General features: G+C 36.1%; 1 protein-coding gene across 1 annotated transcript in view; it reads left to right on the top strand.

Annotated features, from left to right (window-relative positions):
* Nucleotides 1-14,150, top strand: part of MYCBP2 (MYC binding protein 2) — a 280,386-nt gene that overhangs the window by 29,337 nt on the left and 236,899 nt on the right. Inside the window, exons 2-3 of the mRNA XM_039252458.1 lie at nucleotides 2,839-2,914; nucleotides 11,364-11,579. Coding sequence (XP_039108389.1) covers nucleotides 2,839-2,914; nucleotides 11,364-11,579 — 292 coding nt within the window. The remainder of the gene's footprint in view (nucleotides 1-2,838; nucleotides 2,915-11,363; nucleotides 11,580-14,150) is intronic.

The following is a 14,150-nucleotide window of genomic DNA, read 5'->3' as shown; positions in this document are numbered from 1 at the left end:
AGAGGGAGTCACAGACTGAAACAGGCTCCAGGCTCTGAGCTGGCAGTCAGCACAGAGCCCGACGCGGGGCTCAAACCCACGAACCGCGAGATCATGACCTAAGCGAAAGTGGGACGCTTAACCGACTAAGCCACCCAGGCGCCCCAGTCATGTGATAATTCTTGAACACCCATTTTATGTCTGGCACTGATGTTGGTATTGAAAGTAGAGTTAAAATAAACTTTCTTTAAAAAAAAAATAGACATTCTTCATGCTCCCACAATGCTCATAGTTGAATAGACTGTAAGCAGGTATGCCTGTTTATGTGTAGCTCATGATACTATTCATCAGTCTTTCTGTCTACTTTTATAGTATGATATCCTGGGAAAACCTTATCTACACACATGATTTTTTTATTACCTACTTTGCACCAAACTCTGCATAAAATAATCTCATGGATAGCTCCTAAATGGACGTGTCTGGCTACATATCCTTTAAATGTATTGGTGTGTCTGAATCTATCCTTGGTCCTCTGCTTATTTTACTCTGAATAAAGCTTAGGGGACCTGGGTGGCTCAGTCAGTTAAACGTCCGACTTTGGCTCAGTGTCTCAGGTCATAATCTCACGGTTTGTGGGTTTGAGCCCCTCATTGAGCTCTGTGCTGACAGCCAGCTCAGAGCTTGGAGCCTTATTCAGATTCTGTGTCTCCCTCTGTCTCTCTCTGACCCTCCCCTGCTCATACTGTCTATCCCTTTCTCTCTCTCTCAGAAATAAATAAAGCATTAAAGAAAAAAATTAAAAAAAAAAAAAAGCATATAGCCATAGCTCTGAACTTCTTCCCTCTTTTCTCTTCTTCCTCTCTTCTTCCTCCTGCTTTTCTCTTTCTCTCAAAATAGTATTAAGCACTTTGTTTCAGGTGCTTTTCTGGACAAATAGGCTAGAACACTGCATAAAAAAGACATGGCCTCCATACTTTGGGTGCTTATAGCTTTATGAAAGAGTAGTGCCTTAAACACCCAACCTCATACATAATTACAGTGGTAGATTACACAATGGAACACAAATGTAAAATGAAATGAGAGTGTATATTAGGGAAACTAACCCAATCTGACATTCCTGAGTAAATGACACTTCTGTTGGGACCTCAGAGATGAATAGTGGTTAGCAGAAGATGTGGGAGAGAATGCCAGGAAGAGGGAGAACCTTTGTAAAAGTCCTGAAGGAGTTTATCAGCAGTTTCAGACAACTAGAAGGATGCTTTTGTGATTGGAGTATGATGAACAAGTTGGAGGGAGATACAAAATGAAGCAGGAGAGGCTGGCAGAGGCCAGATTTTGGTAAAAGATCTCTTAAACCATGCCAATGATTTTGGGCTTTATCCCAAGAGAATTGAGAAGATATTAGTAGGATTTTAAGTGGGGTAATTACCTACTTAGATTTGTGTTTATAAAAGTTGACTTGGGTTCCTGTATGAAGAATGGATTGAAGTGGGACAAATGTGGATGTGCAGAAATGTGTTAAGAAGCTTTTGCAGTAGACCAGGCAAGAAGTGGTGGTAACTTAGAGTGTAAGAATTGCAGCAGTAGGGGTGATGTAGACAGATTCAAGAACCACTTACAAGACATTGCTGACAAGATTTTGTGATTATTTTGGTTTAGGGAGCTGAAGGAACTGGCAGAGATGAATTTTCATATGCTTGTTCATGTCTGTCTTGTTGACATTTTAGTATCTTGAACTCACGCATCTTTAAAGTTGAACCAATTTTTCTTTTTGGAAACTGATTCTTTCCCTTGACTTCCCTATTTTTGTGAATGACATCCCTACCTCCAGGTGGCCTAGGCTTACAACTTTTGTTTTGGTCGCTACTTCTGTTAAGTTAGTCACTGAGTGTTAAGGACTTGACCTCCAGCATCTGGAGTCTCTTCCTTCCCCTCCTTTTCATTTTCTACCCTTCTCTTTTTCCTCTTCCTCCTCTTCTTCTTCACTATTTTTTTTTTTATAGCAGTAGCATTCTCTTCATAGATCTTTAAACTATGTTTTTCATTCAAGTCTTTGACCTTCTTGAGGGCAAGAACTTTTTCATCTCGTATTTTTAGTACTAACAGTGTGTACCTCAGCATGGCAGACATAAAAAAATACTAAATGAAAATAAAATCGTTTTCCTTGACTTTTGTTTCTTCCATTATAATTCTTTGCCACATTTCCCCCCTCTCTTTCTCAAAGGTATTTAGGGGCTTCCATCTGCTTAGAGAATAACTTGGTCTTAGGACTGTGAGGTAATGAAAAACTAACTGGCTGCAGGATATGAGAAGAGTAGGAGTTGGGTTTTTTTTTCTATAGTTATTGAGTAAAAAGTGCCTCCTGCCCCTTTTTGCACATAGTCCTCACTACTACAAAGAGTACATTTTTCTGAGAAGGGATATTTTAGTAGCATCCCTAGCTCAGTTGGTTGAGCTTTTGACTGCAGCTTAAGTCATGATCTCAACAACTGGTAGTTTGAGCCCTGCGTTGGGCTCTGTGCTCACAGCTCAGAGCCTGTAGCCTGCTTCAGATTCTGTGCCTCCATCTCTCTCTGCCCCTCCCTTGCTCATGATCTGTCCATTTGTCTTTCTCAAAAAATAAATATTAAAAAATTTTTTTAAATATTTGCAGATTTCAATATTTCAATCATTTAATGTGTATTTCTTAGGTTTCCAGTATTATTTTAATAGCTGCATCTTATATATACATGTAGAGTATATTGTTTCATAAAAAGAAAGTTTATAAGAGAAATATTCAAGTGTCTACTTTGGAAGTACTTATTTTTCATAGCTTTGTATGTCCTAATATGAACTTTCATAATTTTTTTCCATTTTTAGGAATAAGAAAATTTTAAATAAGAAGAAGTTGAAAAGAAAACAGAAGAGCAAATCAAAAGTGAAGACAAGAAGCAAGGTAAAACTGCTGACAATTTATAGGGAGTAAGGATTTTTTCATACAGTAATTTGAATAAAAATGCCATGATTAAAAAGGTATAACTAGCAAACCATTTCTATTTTTATTTTAAGTTTTTAAAAGCCCCTTATTACTTGCTTACACTGTTTAGTTTTTTCTTTAGGGCATTTCATGATCAATAGCCTGGAAGTTAATATCTGGGTGCTGAAAATTACTTACTATTTATTCATGTTATCTTTGAACACTTCTTTGGGGGAACGTATCCATTTCTCTTTTCTTTTTTACACTCAGATTACATGTTCTGGAAACTGAGTAAAACTGGCTTGTGAGTTGGGACGTGGATTTGGGTTCCTCGTAATGTCTGTCCATATGTCATGAATTAGGAGAATCTTGGTATACTTACATTCTGAGCTTCTTTTGATGGTGGCTGGCAGTGCAAAAGAAAAGACAGTGTAGAATATCTGAATTAGATGAGACCATGGAGATCAAGGACCGTTTTTTTCCATCTAATGCAGAAATCTCAATTAAATCTTAAACATTTTTACACCCTACAAGAGTGTCTTTTCTTTTAATACTAATAAGAAGCCTAGACAGGAGGAGAGGAATCATAGCTATGATTTCTGAACAGCTCCACTTTTGGTTAAAGAAGCACTAGCTTAGCTTGGCCTGTATATCATGTATAAGTTCCAGAGATAATTGTTTTCTGCCCTTTTTAATTAGTATTCTTACCATTTTGTAACTGAGAAATGTACTTTTAAGTAGTAAACCAAAAAGTAAAACTGTAGGGAATGAAATTTATTTGGTGGCTGTATCTTGAGACACAGCTGGATCCAGGGATTAAGTAATGTCATCAAATCTGTGTCTTTGCCTCTTGCTTCTGCTTTCTTCTGTGTGTTGGCTTATTGCCTATGTCTGAGGACTAAGGCTGCTGGGAGCTGCAACTTCATTTTCTTTGATCAAGGGGAAATCTCCTTTTTTAGTTCTAGCAGAAAGTCTTGGGTATGATTTTTGATTGACCTTCATCCATTTTAGCCTTGGAGATGGGGTACTTTGGTTAGACTGAGTTACATTTATAACTCTGTGATGGGTGATGGGTAGGTGAGCAGCCTGATGAGCAGGCCATGTGAAGTGGGAGGGAGTGGTTCCCCTAAGGAAGTGTTGCTGGGTGGGCAGGTAAATAATACATGTTAACTACATCATATTACTTCTGTTGGTGGGATAAAAGAGGGAAAGAGAACATTCTTAACATACTTGATACATATTCAGAATTTCAGCCTCTGCTTCTTTTTCATTTCTTGGTGTTATGTGCACAGAGTATGGGAATCTTGAAAATCTTTTTTTTTAAGGTTTCATTTGGTGATTTTCCTAAAAGTGGTATCATAAGATATCCAGGAAGAGGTGAGAAGTCGGGGTCTTTCATCCCTTCAATTCTGTCCTTAGCTTTGTGTCTTTAGTAATAAATCTTCCTTCTCTTAGCCTCAGGTTTTATATCTGCTTTTTAGGAGCAGCTTGTGATAATAATGGTACAAAAAGTTATTCATTCATTCCTAAAACATTAATTGCACACTCACTCTGTGCAGGCCTTATGCTGGATACATAGAATAGAAAGATGAATAAGAAATGTCTTCTGCTTATGATGAGCATATAAAATAATAAAATGATGTGGCTAGTCTCTTTGCTCTCTATTACCTTTTTTTTTTAAATTTTTTAAACAATTTATTTATTTTTGAGAGACAGAGCGTGAGCAGAGGAGAGCAGAGAGGGAGACACAGAATCTGTGTCTGAAGCGGGCTCCAAGCTCAGAGCTGTCAGCCCAGAACCCCATGCAGGGCACGAACTCACAAACTGCAAGATCATGACCTGAGCTGAAGTCAGCCGCTTAACCGACTGAGCCACCCAGGCGCCCCTCTATTACTGTTTCTGTACTATGTTTTATCTACCATCTTTTTAAAAAAACTTCTTAAGTAATGACAATGAGATTTTTCCCCCATATATTTAAGAACAAGCATTTCTTAAAAAAAAAAAAAAAGAACAAACATTTCTTTTCAGCAAATAAGTTATTATTTAGCTATACTACTTTTTTTCCTTCTTTATTGTTGTCATTGGTTCCTCTATTTCTCCTCATCCATTAGCCATCTCCTTGATTCAGCTTCCTTTTTATCCAGCTTAGAAAGCAGTCTTTTTAGAAAAAACCTTGCTTAATCTGTATTCATTCCCTATGGCTGCTGTGTACAAACTTGATGCTTAAAACAACACAAATGATCCTACAATTTTGGAAGTCTGAAGTCCAAAATGGATCCCACTGGGCTAAAATCAAGGTGTCAGTAAATCTGTAGTTCTTCTGGAGGTTCTAGGAGAGATTCATTCCCTTGCCTTTACCATCTTCTAGAGGCTGTCTACATTCCTTGGGTTGTGCCCCTTTCTACCTTCAAAGTTGGTAGTGACTGTTGAGTCCTCTCACACTGCATAACTCTGACACGTTTTTGTTGTTACAACTCCTTCTTTGACTATCCTGCCACCCTCTCTCATTTTAAGGACCGTTGTGTTTACATTGAGCCCACCCAGATAATCCCGAATAATCTCTCCATCTCAAGATGTGTAATTTATTCGCTTCTGCAAGGTCCCTTTTATCATGTAAGATAACACATTCCCAGATTCCATGGACTTGGGGGAAGATATTTTTGGAGGCTGTTATTCTGCTTACCACATCTTCCTTTCCCCTGTGTGTATTTATTACACTCATCTGATAAAATTTAACCCTATACAAATCTAGCTGTTTTCTTTTTCCTTGCAGGTGAGTACCATGTGCTGCTAAAAGGAGTTAGCAGTTGATATCAGTATACATTCATGAGCACCAATCTCAAATGGATCTTACATAGCTAGACTGTCTTCGTTGTCATCTTTTTCTTCTTTTTCTTTCTTTTTCTTCCTTCTTCCTTCTTATCAAGTAGTTCTGCCATGACTAGTTTATACCTTTGGCACTCTCCTCAAACTTATGGTAAATGCTGCCCTCTAGCAAATGACTTCACTTTCTTACAGAAGAAATCAAATCATTTCACAGGAAATTTCCTCAACATTTTGCTACCAAACATGCCTGTCTTAGGTCAGGATATTTAATAGCAGTATCTGAGACAGGGATTTAATGTGTATAATTCAGCAAGTTTTGAAATGTATAATCAAGGCTTAGAAAATCTCCATTGTCCCCAAGTATTTTCTTGTCCTTTGGTACATTCTGTCTCTCCCTACCCCTGTGGCTCTAGGCAACCACGAATATACTTCCTGTCATTATAAATTAGTTTTTATTTTCCAGAATTTCATATAAATATGATCATGTAGTATGTACTCTTCTGTATCTGGCTTCTTTCCCTCAGCATGATGGTTTTGAGTTGTGTCCATGTAGTTGTATATATTAACAGTTCTTTTTTTTTTTTTTTTTTTTGTTTTGCTGGTGAGTATCCCATTATATGGATATATTCCCAACTTGTTAATCCATTCACCTATTGATGGACATTTTGATGTTTCCAGATTTTAGCTATCACAAATGAAACTGCTATGAATATTTGTGTACTAGTCTTTTGCAGATATATGTTATATTTGTTTTGTTTTTGTTTTTTGAGGGGTAATACCTGGAAGTGGAATGAGTAAGTGGTGTTTCCTTCTGTGATTTGCCAGAAGACTCATAGGTATTAAAAGCAACTTCTATTAATGACTAAGATCTATTACAACCAAAGGTACTAAGTAGTCAGCCCGAAAGAGAAATGTATAAGCAGTATCTAGGGAGCTATGGCATAGGATTTCTACTCTTCCCTTGTCTGAGCACATATGACATGCTTTCTTCCTGGCAGTGAACTATAAGGATATGTATGGAATGTTTCTGCCCTGGGAAGCCCATTCCAGTCTTGGGATCTGGTCACACATAAACATGTCGTGCTGTGCAACCAGCCATGGTACCTGAAACTCAGATGCACATCATCAGTCTTGATGTTTGAGCAAAGCAACTGGATAAGCCAGAAGGCAAAGTCCATTGCTCTAGTGTATATTACAAAATCATTAATAACTTACATAAAGAAAACTCTAAAGACCCCATTCCTAATGATTGGCCAACGATCCGTCCTGGTTCCCATGGGGAAATACAAGGAGTAATCGATCATACCTGTATTGTAAACTCTTTCCTCATGGGTGGCATGGTAGATGAATGTTTAACTTGTTAAGAAACTGTTCAAACTATTTTCCAAAGTGATTGTTTCATTTTACTCTTCCACCTGCAGTGTATGAGAAATCCAGTTGCCTTACATCTTTGCAGACACATGGTATTGTTAGCTTTTAAAATTTTAGTCATTCCAAGTATATAAGGGTATTTCACTGTGTTTTTAGCTTGCTTTTTTCTAATGACTTATGATGTGAACATCTTTTCATATGCTTTTGGCTATTCATATCCTTTTATTGTGAAATGTTTTTCATATCTTGCCTCCTTTTTTTTTTTTTTAAGTTTATTTATTCTGAGAGAGAGATGAGCAGGGGGCAGGCAGAGAGAGGAGACAGAAAATCCCAAAAGGTTTGCATCATCAGCGCAGAGCCTAACACAGGGCTCTGTCTCATGAACCATGAGCTCATGACCTGAGAGCTGAAATCAGGAGTCAGATGCTTAACCAACTGAACCACCTGGCACCCCATTGCCTCCTTTTTTTTTTTTTTTTTTTGTAACTGTCTTATGGAGTTGTCAGAGTTCTTCATGTATTCTAGATATAAGTCATTTGTCAAATATCTGTTATCACAAATAATTCATCCTGTTCTGTGGCTTGCTTTTTTTCTTATATAGTGCTTTAAAAGAACAAAAGGTTTGAAGTTTTATAAATGATTGATTTATATATATGATTCATGTATTTTGTGTTCCAAGAAATCTTTGTCTACCCCAAGGTCACATAGATTTTTTTTTTTTTTTTTTTAGTTATTTATTTTGAGAGAGTGTGCATGGGCAAGCAGGGGAGGGACAGAGGAAGAGGGAGAGACAGAGAATCCCAAGCAGGCTCCTCATTGTCAGCGCAGAGCCTGATGTGGGTCTTGAACTCAAACAGTGAGATCATAACGTGAGTTGAAATCAAGAGTCGGACACTTAACTGACTGAGCCACCCCAGGTGCCCCCACGTAGATTTTTTTCTATATTTTCTTACAGAGATTCTATAGTTTTAGATGCTATATTTAGGTTTGTGATACATTTCAAGTTAATTTTTGTGTATGGTGTGAAATAAGGGTTGATGTTCATTTTTTCTCCTATTGGTATTCAGTTAATTGGCATTTTTAAAAAGACTTCTCTTTTTCTATTAAATTGTCATGGCATCTTTTAAAAAATTATTTGACCATCTTTGTTTGAACTTATTTCTGCAATTTATTTTGTTAGTTGATCTATATATCTATGTTTATACCAATACTATACTGTCTTCTTTACAGTAATTTTGAATTCAGGTCATATGTCTTCCAACTTTGGTCTTTTTAAAAAGTTGATCTAGTTGCTTTAGGTCTTTTACATTTCTGTATAAATTTTAGAATCAGCTTGTCAATTCTGTTTTTAAAAGTCTCTGGAATTTTTATTGAGGTTGTATTGAATTTGTATATTTGAGGAAGGGTTGCCATTTTAATGATGCTGAATCTTCTGTTAATGAATATAGTTTATCTCTATTCTCTTTGGTTAAGTTTTCTTTAATTACTCTCAGCAGTGTTACTTTGGTTTTCAGTGTACAGAGCTTGCACATAATTTTATTAAATTTAACTACTGTCGTTTAATTTTTTTTAAATTTTGAGGTGATTTTCATAATACAGTTGTATGAAGTAATACAGAGATCCTGTATACCCATCACTCATTTTCTCTGGTTGCTAAGGTATTGCATAACTGTAGTAAATATCACAACCAGGAAATCGATACTGATCCAACCTACTGATCTTATTCAGATTTCACCAGTTTTACATGTACTCATTTTGTATGTGTATATATATTTAGTTCTATGCAATTTTATCACATGTGTGAATCTGTGGACCATTACCACAGTTGATGTATAGAAGATTTCCATCACAAGGATCATTTTTGCTACTCCTATATAGCCACAGACATACATACCCCTACACTCACCCTCTCCCTGACCTCTGACAATCACCAGTCTGTTCTCTGTTTCTATAATTTTGTCATTTAAAGAATGATATATAAATTTAATCATGGGGATTGGCTGTTGTCACTCAGCATAAATCTCTTGACATTTATGCAAGTTTTTGCGTATATCATAAGGTTGTACCTTTTTTTTGCTGAGTAAGCATCCCTTGGTAGAGATTACATCATGGCTTGTTTAACCATTCACCCATTAAAGGTCATCTGAGTTTCTTGTTTTGGGTTATTTTGAATAAAACTGCTATGAATATTCATGTGTTGGATTTTAAATGAACATAAGTTTTTATTTCTTTGGTGTAAATGCCCAACAATGTAATTGCTGGATTGTACTATAAGTACATATTTAATTTTGTAGGAAACTGCCATACTTTTTTCCAGAGTGGCTGTATCATTTTACTTTCCCATTAACAATGTATAAGAGATTCAGTTTCTCCACATCTTCACCAGCATTTGGTGTTGTCATTATTTTTTATCCTAGCCAGTTTGATAGATTTGTACATTTTCTCATTTTGTTTTAATTTGCATTTTCCTGATGGGTTCCTGTAGTGAACTTGTTTGCCTTCTGTAAATCTTTTTCGGTGACATGTCTATTCATGTCTTTTGCCATTTTCTAAATCGAATTGCATATTTGCTTTTTACTGTTGAGTTTTGAAAATTCTTTATATATTCTGCATGCTAGTCTTTTATCAGGTATGTATTTTGCAAATATTTTCTCCCAGTCTGTAACTTTAAAGCTATTATTTTTTAAATTACATTTTCCAGTTGTTCATTCCTAGTGTATAGATACATTAACTCTTTCTTTTTTAAAATATTGATCTGGTATCCTGTGACTTTGCTAAATCCACACATTATGTCTAGAGGCTTTTTTGCAGATGACTTAAGACTCTCTCCAGGTCTTCTGCAAATAATGATGTTTGTTTTCTAGTAGGTACTTCTTCCTTTCTAACTATAATTTGTATTTGTTTCTCTTGGCTTATCATACTAGCATAGCTAGTATAATGTTGAATCATATTGCTGAGAATAGGTATTTTTGTCTTGCTTGCATCTTAGGGTACAGGCATTTAGTCTTTTAAAAGTGTTAGCTGTGGGTATTTCATAGATACCCTTTATCCATTTTTAGGAAATTTCTTTTATTCTTAGTTTACATACACTTTTTATCATGAGTGGGTGTTTGATTTGTGTCAAATGCTTTCTCCATGTTTATTTAGGGTATCGTATTTTTTTTTCTTCTTATTTTTGTTGTTATGAGGAATTATACTGATTACTTTTCCAGTGCTGTTACCATCCGGGATTTTGTTGATCATGATGCATTACCTTTTTCATATGTTCTTTGATTTGGAATGCTAATGATTGCTTGTTTTTAATGTCTCTGGAATATATACTTACACATTATTTGTCAATTAACTTTAGTACATATTTTTTTTTTCTAACAAGCAGTATTCCACTTTTTCCCCATTTATTTATGGAAGGGTAGAATTTTATGACCCAAGTGTTTTTGGTACTTGAGGTGTCATCTTATTTATCTTGGATATTTCCTGGACATACTCCAATTTTTGGAACTTGCATTAATAAAATATCTTAAACCAGTTCTGTATATTTATAATGTAAATGTTCTCACAAGTGTGATTGCGGTTGATGAATAAAATGCTGAGTCTGAACAGAAATTGACTTAAGCTCTAATAGTTAAATTGCCAGGCATGTGATTTTTATTTATTTATCAAGACTGGTAGCTCAGAGAGAGCTTCAGGAAAACATATGTCCATAATCTACAGAAATCTAATTTCTTAAAATTACTACTATTTAAATAAGAATGAAATTAGAAGAACTGACTAAAATTAAAGTTTGTTTTTTAGTTCTATTTCTGTTTAAGTCTCTAAATTCATTTTTAAAAGCTATCAAAATGTAATTCAATGTTTGTGATAGGTCATCAAGACTCTGTAATACATCTGATGTTCCTTAGAAGAGCACCAAATTAATATTCTTTGATACTCAACAGTTAAGCTTTGTTGGTTTTATTCCTATCATGGGATAAAAAGGTATACCTATTAGGCTCTTTGCCACTCTCCAGCCCTTGTCAGTCAGGTTATTGCTGTGTTACTTAGAAAGTAGTAAAGTGTAGAAGAAAGGGTACTTACTCTAAATTGAGTCAGTAGACTTAGATTGTCTTTGCTGTGTCACTATTTGACTTCTGCAAATTATCCAGCATTTCTGATCTTTAATCTTTTATGTAAAATGAGAATTGGTGATGACGTGAAGGAATAGGAAATTGAAATATTATATTTTCTGTTTCAGTCTGAAAACTTGGAGAATACAGTAATCATACCAGATATCAAACTACATAGCAATCCTTCTGCTTTCAATATTTATTGCAATGTACGCCATTGTGTTCTGGAATGGCAGAAAAAGGAAACATCATTGGCAGCTGCATCTAAGAACTCTGTGCAGAGTGGAGAATCAGATAGTGATGAAGAGGAGGAATCCAAAGAGCCCCCTATCAAGCTTCCAAAGGTAAGTCACTAAATTCCACTTGGATGGATAACTACAGGTGTTTGGGCTACAGTACATATATTTGCATTGCTGAAATACCTTGTATTTTGTTTCTTTGTTTTTTTTTTTTTTTTAATAAAATTGTACACTCAAAATTAACAGGGCTTATGGGTAAAAATAGGCTTGGGACAGACCAGGAAAATTCTATGCATCTTTATAACTGGAGTGCTAACAAAATCAATAATTGGTAATCCAGTGGAGAGTACTTGGACAACCCAGGAAGAAAGATCAGGGGCTTTTAAAAATGTACCTAAGCAGTAGAGTAGAAATGGAGGCTGGTAAGCATTGAGCCCTTGCAGATAGAAGTGGAGCTCTGATCTGGTGGGCTGGCATTAATGTGAGCATTAGCAGAACTACAGACTACCACAAGTCAAGAGCCATAGAGGCTGGGGGGTGCTTCCTTCTGGGGAGGGAGCCTTGGGTACAGGTATGCATTTTTATTTTTCTTGAAATGGAACCAGAAGGGCTGCTGGCTGTGCAGCTGCTGAGCTGAGAGCTTTTTGCCTTTTCTTCCTTAGATTATGATTGTGCTCTTGCTACTTTGGCTTCCTTTGCCTAGGAAAACATTACATATGAAGCAACAAAACTTCTGCATTGTTCTGATACCACTCCCTTGTTTACCAGAGACATGTAAGCTAATTGGTGTTAGAGAAGCATGTATTGTAGTAGAACAACTATTCTTAAGGTACTCCCTCCTATTTAAGTGTTAGTGTATTTCAAGACTGTAATGTTATTTTATATATAGTATTTTTTCTTTGTTGTAGGTATAGTTAGTATTTCTAACAAAAGAATAGTGAAATTATAGACCTTTTTAAAAGGGTATCTTTATCATAAGTGATTTATATGCCTACTGCTTTTTTCTAAATGTAAACATTTTTAAATGACTTCCTTTATCATAAATGATTCAATGTTGCCTTTTTACTAAACTGTTACCTTAAAACTCTGCCTTAAAAACTTTTTTATACATACACCCAGGAGCTATCATGCAAATATTTTGTGCATTTCATGGTGGCTCTTCCCAAGTGCACCACTGTCCTTCATCAGTACTGTCAGATTCTTCTCCCCTTATTGTCAGTGGATGGCTTGCTTCTGCTTTCATCGAGTAAGAAGTTTTGTGAACTTCCTCAGCCTTTTAGTCACCCATCTTTAAATTTTCTTCTTTTGGGACTCGTCCTTTAGTCCCTTTCTCTCCAGTGTCCTGAAGTATAATTTCTCTATTAGCTCCTTTGTTCTGCTTAAAACAAACAAGCTTATCTTTTCCATGTAAGCTCCTCTAGGTCAAGAGTTTTCCATCAAGCACTGACACATCAGGAAACAGGGTATAGTGATGAAGAATCTGGGCAGTGGAGTCAAACTACCTGGGTTCAAATACTCACCATTAAAAATAAAGGGCTGTGTAATGCTGGGGAAGTTATTTGACTTATCTGTGCCTTTGTTCAGTCAGCTATAAGATGGAGATAATATCTACCCCACAGGGTTGTAGTGAAGATTCCGTGAGTTAATAAATAATAAATGTGAAATATATCAGAGCCCCTGGGTGGCTCAGTTAAGCTACCAACTTTGGCTCAGGTCATGATCTCAGTTTGTGGGCTCAAGCCCCATGTCGGCCTCTGTGCTGACAGCCTGCTTTGGATTCTGTGTCTCCCTCTCCTGCTCCTCCCTAGCTTGTGCTCTGTCTCTCGCTCTCTCAAAAATAAACAAACATTAAAAAATTTGTTTAAAATGTCAAATACAAGCATGTGAATAAATAATAGATATAGTTATAAGCATCAGGTTAGGTGCAAATAAGAAATTGTATAGGTGCCAATGAATTTGAGTTATTTTTCAAGGAACTCCTCAATTTTTTAATAAATACTTTATGTTTAAGGAAATGAAACTTCTGGACAGTCAGTGAGACCATGTGACAAATGAGAGGGGAAGAAGTGCTGAGATGCCTTTCTGTAGAGGCACTCAGAATTCTGCGGGTTAGGGTGTGGGTGGAGAATGAAACTTCCAGGTGATGTTTTTGGCAGCCATTTGCATGACATGAAGGATCGATATAGAAGAAATGAGGCCTGTAGGGCTTGAGGAGATGAGAATTTAAGAGAAAGTGAGAAATGTTAGCATTTTTCTTTTCTTTTGACCTTTCTGCTCCACATGCTACTCCTCTACATCAGTTCCTTCCTTTTGTTTGCAATTGTTCCTCTCTTGTTCTTCTTGCCTGCATGTGTGGCTGTTGCTTTTCTTCTTTTCACTGAGTTTTTTTTTTCTCTCCTATTGCTTTTCCCTCACATGATTAAGACAGTTTTTATTTGTTGTTAAAGTATCATTTTGATGCAATTTCATTTTCCCCTTAAATTTTTAAAGTTAAATTGTAGACCTTGCTTGTCAGGGTTTTTTTGTAGGTTTTTTTTTTTTTTTTTTTCTTTTTGTAGGTCACTAATCATTGATATTTTATTTTTTAAAGTTTATTTATTTTGAGAGAGAGAGAGGGAGGGTAAAAGGGATGAAGGCACAGGGGTGGGGGGAGGGAGAGAATGAGAGAGAGAGAGA

The sequence above is a fragment of the Hyaena hyaena genome, unplaced genomic scaffold, assembly GCF_003009895.1.
Source record: "Hyaena hyaena isolate Hyena2069 unplaced genomic scaffold, ASM300989v1 scaffold_413, whole genome shotgun sequence".
NCBI classification, from domain to species: Eukaryota; Metazoa; Chordata; class Mammalia; order Carnivora; family Hyaenidae; genus Hyaena; species Hyaena hyaena.
Note: the sequence above shows the minus strand (reverse complement) of the source record. Positions and strands in the feature narration are given on the sequence as shown.